Source organism: Onychostoma macrolepis, chromosome 25 (genome assembly GCF_012432095.1).
Source record: "Onychostoma macrolepis isolate SWU-2019 chromosome 25, ASM1243209v1, whole genome shotgun sequence".
NCBI classification, from domain to species: domain Eukaryota; kingdom Metazoa; phylum Chordata; class Actinopteri; order Cypriniformes; family Cyprinidae; genus Onychostoma; species Onychostoma macrolepis.
This window is the reverse complement of record NC_081179.1, coordinates 22500677-22514513: the sequence shown is the minus strand read 5'-3', so window position 1 is coordinate 22514513 and position 13837 is coordinate 22500677. Positions and strand designations below refer to the sequence as shown.

The following is a 13837-nucleotide window of genomic DNA, read 5'->3' as shown; positions in this document are numbered from 1 at the left end:
TTGATTGTTACACCTTATTACATTACATATTTATTTTGAAAACACTCAGAGTAATACTGATGTTGTTTTGTTGGATAATATACATGTTGGTTTCATAAATTTGGACGTTTTTTTTTTTTTTTTTCATATTTAATACATTGGGTTTCTTGCATCCTAGTGGTAGTTGTAGTAGTTGTATTTCTGTAGTTGTAGTTCATGTAAAATGAGAAATGGAAAATAATTTCTCAATTATTCTAAGAACTAAAAATGGGTGAATGTAGTAATAACAGCGTAATAACATTCAAAACATTGATTTTTTTTGCACATTTACTCATTAATGAGAAGATACAGCATGGTTTTATTTGAAAAATATTTTTGCTACGACTCTTTTATAGGCCCCCGTGAATGCATAAATCATTTGCAGGTTGTGAATTCATTACAATGACTTCCTGTTTTTCTGTTTTGCAGCCAGCGGTGAAAGCAGTCCTGTGTCTATGCGCTCCAGCAGCACTCTGCCTATTCCCCAGCCCAGCAGTGCCCCATCCACCCCAACCCGGGCCCCTGGAGGCCCCCAAGAGCAGGAGGAGGAGAGAGGAGACCTCATTCGTTTCTACAACCACGTCTACATTAAACAGATCAAACCGTTCGCTCTGCGTTACTCCAGCAACTCGCCAAAAAACGGGGTAACTATTGCTGTGGTCACCCTTATTTCTATAGCACTTTATAAAATACACATTTTCAAAGCAGCTTCACAGTAATAAACAGGAAAATAACAGAATCGCTGGTGTAAACATCTTTAAATATGAGATTCATTCACATTTTACTATGAAGCAACTCTTAAAAGACAAGTGTCATTATTCCACTCCAGTCAATTCAGTGTTGATTCAAATTCAGATTTATATCTGTAATTGTGTGTGTGTGTGTGTGTGTGTGTGTTTTCAGGCTGAAGCTCCTCCCCTCTGTCCTTATCCGTCACTCCGCATTGGCTCTCCACGCCGGGTCCTCCTATCCCACAATCACTCCATCTACATCTCTCCACACAAGACTGGCAGCCCAATTTCTCCTCGAGACAAGATCTTCTACTACGTCAGCTCCAGCCCATCCAACGTAAAAGAACAAAACATTATTTCCTGTTCAGATTCACTCTTCAGATTCATCAAAACATAGTTCTTAAAGTGCCCCTATTATGGGTTATGAAAGGTTCATATTTTGGTTTTGTGAGTCCCCAACAACAGGTTGACATGCATGCAAGGTCAAAAAACACGTTCATTTTCTTATAATATGCATTTATTTTTACCTTATTTACTCAACGGCTCCCAAATGACTCGTTTAACAATTCATTTTTCCAAACCCCCCCTTTGCCTGATGCTAATCTGCGGTGATTGGTCCCATTGGTCGATTTCATTTAAAGCAGTGTTTGTGAGCTTTTAACGCTCCAAAAGCGTCACCTAGTGGCAAAGAATGAATTTGCATTTTCATTCAGACCAACACGAAAATCTAGTTTTTCTCAGGTCTGCGCGCAACAAGTGGGCGGGAATATGCTAGTGTTTCATGTTGACATTAACATGAAACAGCTTGGGATTCGTTTTAAAAACGACTCGTTTCAATGATTCAGAGTCGACTCTTTCTTTTGAGAGACAGTAACTTTATACACGGTGCACTTTCAGATTTAAAACTTTGCAGGATGTTTTCATTCACTTAGAGCTGTGTTACACACCGCATGAAAGGTCATTTTCAAAAATCCATAATAGGGACACTTTAAACTATTTTTCACTTCATCCCACAGCGGCTGCGAGAGATTAACAGCATGATCCGAACGGGCGAGACGCCCACGAAGAAGCGAAGTATCGCCCTGGAAGAAGAGCAGCAGTCTCCCGCCAAAAGGCTCTGCCAGGAGAATCAAACGGCTCTGCTCAGACGCCTACAGGATGTGGCCAACGACCGAAGCTCCTCCCACTGATGAGTCCACAACATCAACACTCGTAAAGATATAAGTCGCCCAAAATCATTTATTTACAGACATGAGTCTCGAAATGTCCTGTCCACACAGCAGCTTAAACAGAGGCTCAAATGCTCGAATAATCATGTTTGATTGCGTGCAACTACAGTCAAGCCTGTATTCTAGAGAGCACAACAGTCAGGTTCTAGAAGCAAAAATGCCATTCATGTTCTCCATAGGGAAACATATAAACCTTTAAAGAGAAATCTAGTGAACGCTCAGAAGTTTTTAAATGATGGTATATGCTTTTGTTAAAGCCATCAGTTTGCATTATTTCAACTTGTGTTTTATATAATCATGTTTAACATTGGAGTCCCTAAGAAACTCATACAGGTTTGAAACAAAATGAGGGTGAGTAAATGATGACAGAGTTTTCATTTTTGGGTGAACTATCCCTTCAAACAAAGTGAGGAAACTATGGAAGCCCGTTTCCACCACTGAATAAAAATAAAAAAGGTAATTGCGACTACTTTTATCTTTTCTCATAATTGCGAGTTATAAAGTCAGAATTGTGAGATATAAACTTGCAATTCTGAGAACATATCAGTCCCCCTCAAAATTGGACTTTAACTCGCAATTGTGAGTTTGTATCATGCAATTCTGAGGAAAAAAGTCAGAATTGTGAGATAAAAAGTCGCAATAACCTTTTTTTCAATGATTTTATTCAGTGCGGAAACGGGCTTCCATAGGAAACAAATTAGTTCAATGTGGCGGCAATTTATCTAAAACGAGGGAGTGAATGAATAAGTCGTAGGATATAATTCTTAAAGGGGTCATATGACGTGATTTCAAGTTTTCCTTTGTCTTTGGAGTGTCATAAGCTGTTTGTGCTCATATAAGATCCGTAAAGTTGCAAAGACTAAAGTGTCAAACCCAAAGAGATATTCTTTATAAAAGTTAAGACTCGTTCCACTTCTTCCTAAAACGCCTCAAGCCTCCACAAATCTATGTCACTGTGTGGGAAGATTTGCATAACTCCGCCCAAATGTTTACGCAAAGAAAGAAAGCGTAACTTTTATTCTCGCTGTAGTATTGTTGTCATGGAGACGCTGTGTGTTTCCAAATATGGTAAGGGGCATAACATTTCCGTCACATGCTTGAGGTATTCGGCCAATCCCAATGCACTAAATAGCTGGCCAATCAGAGCACACCGCGCTTTTCATAACGATGAGCTTTGTAAAAATCAACACGTTTCAGAAAGGCGGGGCAGAGAGGAGTGACAATAATGTACGGAATGTGGAAAATAATGTGTTTTTTGAACCTTAAACCACGTAAAAACATTGCATTACATTTTTAGCATCGTCATATGACCCCTTTAAATTCATAATATCTTGTTGCGTTTCTTGTTGTGCATGTCGTGTGTGGAGCTCCTTTGGAAAAGAGCTGCGTGAAGATTTGTGTTAAACAAAAAGAAAGTATGGGATTTGAACGACATGATCATTTCATTTTGGGGAGAAACATTGCTTTAAAGCCATTTTTAACAAACAGACGGGCTACAAAAAGATCACCATCTAATCAAGCTGATCAGCCACGATCAACCAGTGATCTCAGCTCAGATATTTTTGAAGCTAAAAGAGTATTTTGTAGGCATAGCCTAGTGTTTGCTTGAAATGCTCGGATGTGTCATAAGACTGAAGGAGATTTGAAGCACTTAACGACGGATTTCTTTGCAGATCTTGCTCTGAGTTTACCGTGTGTGTTTTATAAAGAGTTATTTTTCATAAAGAGTTTTATAATGTATAGAGATGTATGTGAACTCGATGTGTCCGTGGATTTGCTGTCTTATATGTGTGAAAGGCTGGTTTATATATTTATGCTATTTTTCTAACTGTAGTTCGTTAGACGAAAAACATCAGGTAACAATCATGTTATTAGTAGAGGTGAGTGCTCTTTTGATGTATTTATTTGCCATGTTGTTCTCTGCATGTATTAGATGTGTTAGAATCTTATTTCCTCTTCAGTTCTGAAAGGAATTTATTCAATAGTGTCTGCTTGTTAACATAAGATCATGTTTCCTTCCCTCATTTCTGAAAAATGACGTGTTTGTTGTAAGTGCCTTTTCTCCTGAACCTTTTGCCTTTCCTGATAATCTCTCTGCTTTACTGAGTCTAACACAGCAGCCCAGCATTAAATTATCATCCAACGTTAATAAATTGTTTCTAAGAAAAATGATCTCAAGTTGTGCTATTGTACTCTACACCAAGTCTAGTCTATGCTGTTTTTAACCAGGCTAGCCTTAAATATTGACTAAAATACTTTATTATCTCAGACTGTTTTCCAACAATCATGGAATGATTGCTAATGCAGTGTTATTTTAGTACTGTATACAATATATACTGTATATATATACACACACAACAAACTTCAAATATATATTATATTTTTAGCTTTCATTCAATTTTAATATTTTTGTAGTGTGTGTGTATGTATATACACTGCCGTTAAAAAGTTTAGGATCAGTAAGATATTTAATGTTTTTTAAAGAAGTTCTTCTGCTCATCAAGGCTGTATCTATTCGATCAAAAATACAGAAAATAACTGTTATTTTGTGAAATATTATTGCAATTTAAAATAACAGTTTCCTATTTTAATATTTTAATTTAATATTTATTTATGTGATCAAAGCTGAATTTTCAGCATCATTACTCCAGTCTTCAGTGTCACATTATTCTTCAAAATCACTCTAATATACTGATTTATAATCAATGTTGGAAACCGTTGTGCTGCTTAATTGTGCTGCTTTTTTTTTTTTTTTTTGGGACCTGTGATAATTTTTTAGGATTCTCTGATTAATAAAATGTTAAAAAAGAACAGCATTTATTTCAAAAAAGACATTTTGTGTTATAATATACAATGCTATTCAAAAGTTTGGGGTCAGTACATTTTTTCTTTCTTTTTTTTTAAAGAAATGTATACTTTTATTCAGGAGGGATGTGTTAAATGAATAAAAAGTCATAGTAAAGATTTATATTGTTAGAAAAGATTTTATTTTGAACAAATGCTGCTCTTTTTAACTTTGTATTCATCAAAGAATCAAAGAAAAAAGTATCACATGCTCCAAAAAACAATATGAAGCAGCACTTTTCAGAAATCATATCAGAATGATTTCTGAAGGATCGTGTGACACTGAAGACTGGAGTAATGATGCTGAAAATTCAGCACTGCATCACAGAAATAAATTCTATTTTAAATTCTATTAAAATAGAAAACCAATATTAGAAATTGCAATAACATTTCACAATATTACTGTTTTTTTCTGTATTTTTGATCGAATAAATACAGCCTTGATGAGCAGAAGAGACTCCCTTAAAAACATAAAAATCTTACTGATCTCAAACTTTTGAGCGGCAGTGTATGTATGTATATATATTATATAGCAATATGTAGCAATATAGTACTTAAGGTTAGACTTATTTATTCCAGTTTGTCCTATTTGTCACAGCAACATTTCTAATATTTGTAAAGTTTAGTTGTTTCATCTAATATTTATATTTGATTTACACTGATTTATTTATTTATTTATTTTTTTTTGTAATAATTTAGTGCTTTTATAAAGTAGTTCAACAAACAAGTGAGCATCATTAAAAAGACCAGTTAGTTCATATTACTTTTCCAGTGAAAATAATTAAGAAAAAAAAAAATACTGAAAATTGATGATTTGCAGTGTAGGCTTATTAAATGTTTAACATTATGGCTTTCAAATAACAATTTATGTTATAGAGGACTTGAAAGTGTGAATAAAATAAATAGGTTGTGCTTTGTTGTCTCTGTATAATACATTGTTTTCCCAGCAGATGGAGCACTAGAGTTATGGATTTGTATTATTATATATTCACACACAGGCCTGTTAAGGCCTTTAAACGTGACTTGTTCAGATGCTTCTAGTGTAATAAAGCTTCCCTGTAATTAATGCTAGTTTCTATAGATAGATGCATTAAACATGCTTAAGAATTCATGAATATTCTAGTTATTTCTCAAATCTAGGGTCACAAGAGTAGATTAACTTCCTCATCTCCTCTCAAAGACTGAAAAGGGACAAAAATACTGTCAGAAAAGACAAAATTAGCTGCTTTTAAAAATGTATTACATTAAAATACAATACAATATAAAGAGCACCAAGCTGCTATAAAAACAGACCAGGACAGGATAAGCTCTTGTATTTTTACTCAAACAGGGCAGAAGTGTGGACCGATGCCACATGTGTCATCAACAAACTTCAAAGCGTGAGAAGCAGACACAAAGAGTTTGTCCTGCCTCTGGGCTCAAATATCGTGGGTTATAATTTCTAGAGCACACTATGATAATACAAATCACACAATAAGCAGCAGTGAGCTGGAGCCAGACGACCTGATTCATCTTACTCAGGTCATGATTCAGCATTACTCATAAACACACTGTATGAATTTAATATCGAAACCTCCCTCACAGCCAGGGGATAAATAAAGGCTACATGTTGAACGTTTGATGGGAAATACAGAATGAATGTCTGAGAAACTGCCCTGATAGCACACGTACATCTCGGAGACGTCTATTTGATGTCTGCATTTACATCTGCAAGACGTATTTTTTAGGGTGTTTGCTCATCTGCAATACGTCTATAGGACGTCTCCTTTTAGATGTCAAATAGACGTCTATTAGATGTCTTTAAGATGTTTATGATTCAGAATGTATGTAAAACTGACATCTTACAGACGTCTGTCAGACGTTTATAGACAGCAGATGCTTTCCAGATCAAGAGATCTTTAACAGACATCTTGCAGACGTACGTGTGCTATCTGGGTGTAATCATGTGTAATCCTGAATAGTGAATTTCAAGAATTCAGACTCGGGTTAACATACTAGCACACGTACGTCTGCAAGATGTCTGTTAAAGATATCTTGATCTGGAAAGCATCTGCTGTCTATAAACGTCTGACAGACGTCTGTAAGATGTCAGTTTTACATACATTCTAAATCATAAACATCTTAAAGACATCTAATAGACGTCTATTTGACATCTAAAAGGAGATGTCCTATAGAAGTATTGCAGATGAGCAAACACCCTAAAAAATACGTCTTGCAGATGTAAATCCAGATGTCAATTAGACATCTCAGAGATGTACGTGTGCTATCAGGGATCGAACAATCACACCAAGCGAGTAGCTACACGAGTAGGCTTCGTTTTAACTGCTCGTCAATGAAAATGTCGCAATGTAAATCGATTAACTAATAATTAAACCCTTCAGTTCACGCCTGTACCGGCTTTAACCGTTTTCCTCTGGCAAACGCAACGCTTTAAGTTTCTGCGATTTTACAAATGTAATGAATATTTAATGAGGAACGCGTAAGGGCGGCTTCTGATTGGCTGTAGCTGAATAACTTGCTGTATCTGTGACTTAGGAGCAATCGATCATAAACAGTTATAATACTTACACTCTACAGATGGCAAATGTCCATCTGCTGCTTCTTTCTTTCTTATTTATTTAATATGTGAGACATCACCCAGGGTCAAAAGCTAAAAATTTCCGTTAGGAAAGAAGCGAGATGAATATCTGTAGGCATCTGATTGCAATCTGATATTGTTCTTATATGGAATTATTGTCTTCGTTGTCATGCTTACTGTACATGGAGTTATGCTGTAAAAATCTGTTCTTAGTCATGCAGGGATAATTTATGGTGTCTCCTATTATTAGCGATCAAACATCAAGACATTATCTAATGGCTGAATAGAACGGCTGAGGGACACCTGTGTTGATTTGACCTCCATCATCATCATTGTGGAAGTGATTCAGAGCTTCTGGGAACTGTGTGTGAGTCTCAGCATTCTGCTCCTGAGTCTGAATGAAAGCTGGCCATAGCTGAGGCCGTGAGTCAGTGTGTGATCTCAGCGTCTGAAATATGACCACATGCTGCTCTCATACGGATCACTCAGCATCACTGAGAGCCCGCGATGGTTATTATGTTGCATTTGATCATTCGGAGGCCTCAGAAAGGGTCTGAATCTCATTGGATTGGATTAGATTAAAATATAAAGCTAGTGGCATTTATTTAAGTTAACACACTTAAGCTAAACTGTTAAAAAGAACAAAAACATTTGGTCACTTCCTCTTAATTTGACACTCCCTTTTATTCAGTCTAAAAGGCTATTTTTGCATATTCAGTCACAGATTAAACTGTTCAGTCACACACACACACACACACTTGAGCATTTCATATTACATTGCAAGCAAGAATTCTTACTGATCCCAAACTTTTGGACAGTTGTTAAAGATAGATATGCAATATAATATGAAATGCCCAAATGCGTTTTTTTTTTTTTTAAATGGCTTGATTTGTTTATTTATTTACTTACTTAGAAATCTTATGCTATTATTATGCTATTATTATTATTATTACATTCAAACATTTCTGATTATTATTAATGCTGCAAACAGTTGTGCTGGTGAATATTTTTAAGAAAACCAAAAAAAAAAATTTCAGGATTCTTTGTTTTTTTTTTTTTTAAAGTTATTTTAACTAAATTAAGGTATAAAGTATTTATTCCTAAAAAAAAAAAATAATAACGAATATTTTCATTGTAATGTATAGCATTATTTATTTATTTCTCAGAATGTTTCAAACAGAACATTTCTTTTTGGAGATAAAAGTAGTCTATCTACTTTTCTTTTTACTTTTCTTCTACACTGTAAAAAAAAAAAAAAAATTGAGCCAACTTAAAATTTTAAGGCAACCATCTTCAGCAGATTTTTGAGTTTGCTCAACTTATTTTTGTGGGAGATTCTCACATTTTTGTTGTATAAACTTAAAACGACAAGTTGCGAAAACTCAAAAATCTGCTGAAGCTGGTTGCCTTAAAATTTTAAGTTGGCTCAATTTTTTTTTTTTTTTTGCAGTGTAGGAGTCTTCTTGTTAGTTAGCCACTTTAACAAAAGCAATTAAGACATCACCATCTAGGAAATGACATCATTTCAGGTGGAAGAACAACACAATGTAGGCTATCAACAAAACACTGGATGAACTGTGAGATGCTTTGTGGTATTAACTGGTCTGTAAAACATCTCATATTTTTAATAAAACTGAAATCTGTATAAACTAACTCTCAATTCCTAAAAAAATGAGCAATCCCGTTCATTTTCTTGCCTCTGGGTAAATGATAAAGTAACATTTAATAAAGTTTGGCCAGAGAAAGTCTAACATAAAATGCATTCACACCCCCATATTCAGTTTTTTTCTTTCTCTCTTAAATATATATATCCTCTCATTCTTTACAATCACAGCAGCAGTGGAAACATGGAGGCAGTAAAAACACAGGCTTGTTTTGAAGTAATCCATTGAGCTGATATTCCTGAAGAAATATTCATTCTGTCACTCACAGACCTGTCAATCCTGAAGTCGCACCTCACCGCTGGCAGCTTTAGGGGCTGGATTTAGCGCGCCGTGAGGTCCGGCCTGACAAACACAGCTGACACATCATAAATATGCGCTACATTTATGCAGATGTCAGACAATACCCGTCAGTAATGGCCGCGTGCTCTCGTAAAAACAAAAATGAACAGAGCAAACCTCGCAAGTTTAATTCATCTCCAAGGCCATCCTTAAGAACATTTCCATGAGATATTTGCCCTTGATCAAACCTGGAACATTTACCTGCTGGTGAACGATCGAGAGCAGTAAAAACACAGCCAGTGAGGAAGATGTTATTGCTCAGAGCTTGATCTTTCAGGTCTTCTCAGTTAGGTTTTTCATCTTAGAGCTGTAAAATAGACACAAATGAGATACTTGTTGATATACAGTAAGAGTATAGAGCGCTGAAATTAATGTGAATACCGTATCAGAGAACTGATGAGAAATGTTTGAGTTCATATGAAGATCTGCGATTTGTGATCTGAATATAGACGTGAGAATTGATCTCTTTTGTTTTTTGTTTTTTCCGAAAAATCCGAGGAGCAAAAGACTGAAGCAAAAGTCTCCATTTGGTCAAAAAAAAAAAAAAGTATACTATAGAATTTTCATTTGTGATTTTCTCTTGGGAATAGGCTACAGGTGACATGAAAATCCTAAAACAAGATATAGACCAAAAGGTAATATTTTAGGGAACACATATTCACTATTAACTATGATTTTGCCTCAATAAACTCCTAATTCGCTTCTTATTAATAGTTAATAAGGTAGTTGTTGAGTTTAGGTATGGGGTGGATTAAGGGATCTAAAATATGATCGTGCAGAATAAGGCATTAATATGCACTTTATAAATACTAATAAACATGCAATTTGCTAGTAATATGCAATAAGCAGCTTAGTAGTGAGAATCGGTCCCTAAACTAAAGTGTTACCACAAAAATAAAGTAAATGCACTGTAACCTAAAAATTGTAAAAATCTAAATGAACTGGTTTTATTCACTAAATACATTCGTTTAATGTACAAAAATGCACAAAATGCATAAAAACTACCTTATGTGGGTTAGAAATATCACTTGGAAGTTTATTAAAAAGAGTGGCAGGGAATGAATGTATTTCTCTCGTCATTTAACACTATGAAAATGAACATACTATTTCATCTTTCATCTGATGCTTTTGTGGACTGTCTAAGTAGCTCAATCTTCACGGGATATTGAGGAAGAGCGAAAAAAAAAGGTTTTAAAGCCAGAACAAAACCCCAGACAAAACAGCACTGACAGGCATCAATCCACACACACAAACTCATGCAGAAAACTGGGAATAGAGAGTTGAAAAGTAAAAAGAACTCTTAAATCCACAAACGAATAATTGCTAAATAAAAATAATGAAAAATAATGCCAGTTTATTGAGATTCATCGCACAGTTTAAAATGAGGGACAGAATTAGGGAAACACACACACATTGCCCATCAACCAAAGTTTATATTCCATTTTCTAGAAATCTTAAAAAAAAATTGTTTTTTTTAAATACAAAAATATTTATACTACTATTCAAAGGTTAGTAAAATTTTGTTACTGATTTACTGATTGAAAAAAAAATTAAAACATTTTAATCAGGGAACAATACATTTATCAAAGGTGACACACTGTAAAAAGTGATAAGTTGACTTAACTTAAAAAAATTTGCCTTAATATTTTTAAGTAAATACAATTTTTTTTTTTAAGTTAAGTGAACTTGACAATTTACTTAACTTATTTATTTAATGATCATTTACTTAAAAATTTTAAGGCAACAGGTTTCCTCAATTTTTTTAAGTTAAGTCAACTTATCACTTTTTACAGTGCAGACAATTTCTATTTCAAATAAATTATATTCTATTCATAAATAATCCAGAAAAAATTCCATAAAAATATTCAGCAGCACAACTGTTTTCAACATTGATAATAATTTGATTGAGCAGCAAATCAGCATATCAGAATGATTTCTGAAGGATCATGTGACACTGAAGACTGGAGGAATGATGCTGAAAATTCAGCTTTGATCACAGCATACATTTTACAATATATTCACATAGAAAACAGCTATTTCAAACAGTAATAATATTTCCCAACATTGATGTTTTTACTGTATTTTTCATCAAATAAATACGGCCTTCCTGAGCAGAAGAGACTTTCAAAAACATCAAAAATTGTACTGATACCAAACTTTAAAACAGTAATGTGTGCGTGTATTAATTAAAATGATGTTGCACGTAAACACCTCATTCAGAATATTGTATCAAGTATATCATTTCCAAACAAAGGAGTTTGGAGTGAGTAAGAGATACGAATATAAATCAGTAGCTATATTGACAATAAGTGCATCATTAGATTCTCTTGACCTACATATTGCAATTTAGCTTTTAACAGCAGAAAATTAGCTAAATTGCTAAACGAATGAGAGTTAGAGTAAAAAAAAAAAAAAGGAAATGAGTTGATTGAGTTAGTGTAGAATGTCTTAAAAGGATGAAAACAGAAATGAAGTGCAAGATGAGCTTGTCCAGTCAGAAGAAGTTGCAGTATGAAGGAATACTGTAATAGTCGTGAAGCATAAAGATTGTTTTCACAATAACAGTTCAACCAGAAAACAGAAAATGGTGTGTAAAAGCGGCCGTGGCTTTGAGGAAAACAAAATATTCCCGAGCAGGAAGTCCAGGTGGATAATTATGCACGTATAGTGTGAAAATATTGGTGTCAGACAGTGCTGGCATGCTGTGTTTGTTTTTGTAGGAAGTGAAGGTGTCATTTGTCCGTATCAAGTCTGTTGCTAAGGACCCTAGGCCACGGATAATAGCGCTCCCGCACAGCCCTTCATATCTAATGACTGTAAAACATGACTCATATGAGCGCAGTATGAGCACCTGGTGTGCTCCTGTTCACACAAAACCAACATGACATATGTATTTATGTATTTGTGCACCTCACGGAAGAACCATGAATCAAAAGATCAGGTGGACAGTAATAGTCATGTTCACGCACCATCAAAGAGCAGAGAAAAATTCCTCATGTATAAGGTAACCGGCTTCGGTCAACACTTCATTGTTCACAGCAACACAAGAAGAAGCGACAGGTAAAAATAACTTGTTTACATCACACTGGCATTTAATAAAATCATGTTTTTTTTTTTTTTAAACAGACAACCATGCAAAATATATCATTAGACCCTCCGAGGCAGCATGGCTCATCGTCTATTAATGCATTTGATTATAATGACTGGATGCTGTGCTAACACACAGTAAACTTTTAAGGGTGTGTGTGTGTATGTGTGGTTTTTGAGGTGAATGAGTTAATCAAAAGTGGGCTGGAAATAATGAATGTGTGTTTGTGTTGTCAACTGAAGTCACAACATGCTAAAAATTATTTTAGTTTGTAATGCAGGCTGGCTAAGCAGCACTGAATTATGAATGATATAATATCCCTTGTTCTTTTGTTATTTTGCTTCCATTTTATTTGTACTTTTTTTAACAGAAAAGGCTATTTCCATCTAACACCCTTTGTTTGTAAACAGAACAGAAACCTGAAGTGAATTTAAATAAAGCACGTAGCATAATTAAGCTTAACAAATAAATGGATGATTTATCATTAGGCTATTATAATTATTCTAATATCTATTTTCAGTCTTGTTGGACTAGTTAAAATGTAAGCTGTCATTATTTACTCACCCTGCTATTCAGATCTTCTTCGATTTGTTCCGTGAAAGACTGTTTTGCAGTTATAACGAACGGGAAGCTTTGTGTGAAGACACAAACGTTAATTGTTATTCACTAAAAGAATCGATTCTGTTGATTCGGTTAACACGGCGAGTTTAAAATGATTCATTCACGAAACGAACCGATTCTCGAGTTCAGCTCACTGACTCATTGGTCGGTTCGCAGTGGTTAATGGATCACTGGAGGGAAGAATAGGCTTATTAATGAATAACAACGACCTGCATTTCCTTCTACCTCTCACACAAAGTTGTCAAACGTCTTCAGAAGATATATAATATAGTGCAAGTCTTGTTGACAACATTAATGACACTTTATTGTAATGTTGCATCCTCTTGGACGCTCGAAGCTTCCCTGTTCATTAATGAATTGCGTGGAAAACATGTTCAGATCTTCAGAAAGAAAATCATAGGGGTTTGGATGACATGAGGGTGAGTAGATGATGACTGGGTTGGGCATTTTATCACATGCTGTAATTATAAACCAATAAAAACTTTGACTAACAGTTTAGTTGAATTTTATATTTCAAAGTAGAGACGGATTTTCCTGGAAATGTAGCATTTCTTATCTGTTCCCACTCTATATTAAACACTCTTTACAGCACAACTATAGGTAGCCTAACACTTTATAATAAATTCCATGACGGTCATAATTTCATTATTCAGCTATGCTTAATGTTTAACAGATGATTAGTTAATATACATTAATGGCATTAAAGTTTGATGCTGTATATATAT

The 13837-nt window shown here is 34.7% G+C and overlaps 1 protein-coding gene and 1 long non-coding RNA gene across 4 annotated transcripts in view; one reads left to right on the top strand and one right to left on the bottom strand.

The window, feature by feature from the left end:
* Positions 1-4162, top strand: part of rbl2 (retinoblastoma-like 2 (p130)) — a 22975-nt gene extending 18813 nt beyond the window's left edge. For all 3 annotated transcript variants that reach the window (XM_058767096.1, XM_058767098.1, XM_058767097.1), the window contains 3 exons: positions 448-662; positions 922-1086; positions 1766-4162. In XM_058767096.1, the coding sequence (XP_058623079.1) occupies positions 448-662; positions 922-1086; positions 1766-1939 (554 nt within the window). In that variant the 3' untranslated portion in view covers positions 1940-4162. The remainder of the gene's footprint in view (positions 1-447; positions 663-921; positions 1087-1765) is intronic.
* LOC131534389 (uncharacterized) overlaps positions 1-13837 on the bottom strand; it is a 14702-nt gene extending 865 nt beyond the window's left edge. The window contains exons 1-2 of the long non-coding RNA XR_009269344.1: positions 13056-13837; positions 9605-9710 (exon numbers count right to left, since the gene is read on the bottom strand). This is a non-coding gene — a long non-coding RNA (uncharacterized LOC131534389). The remainder of the gene's footprint in view (positions 1-9604; positions 9711-13055) is intronic.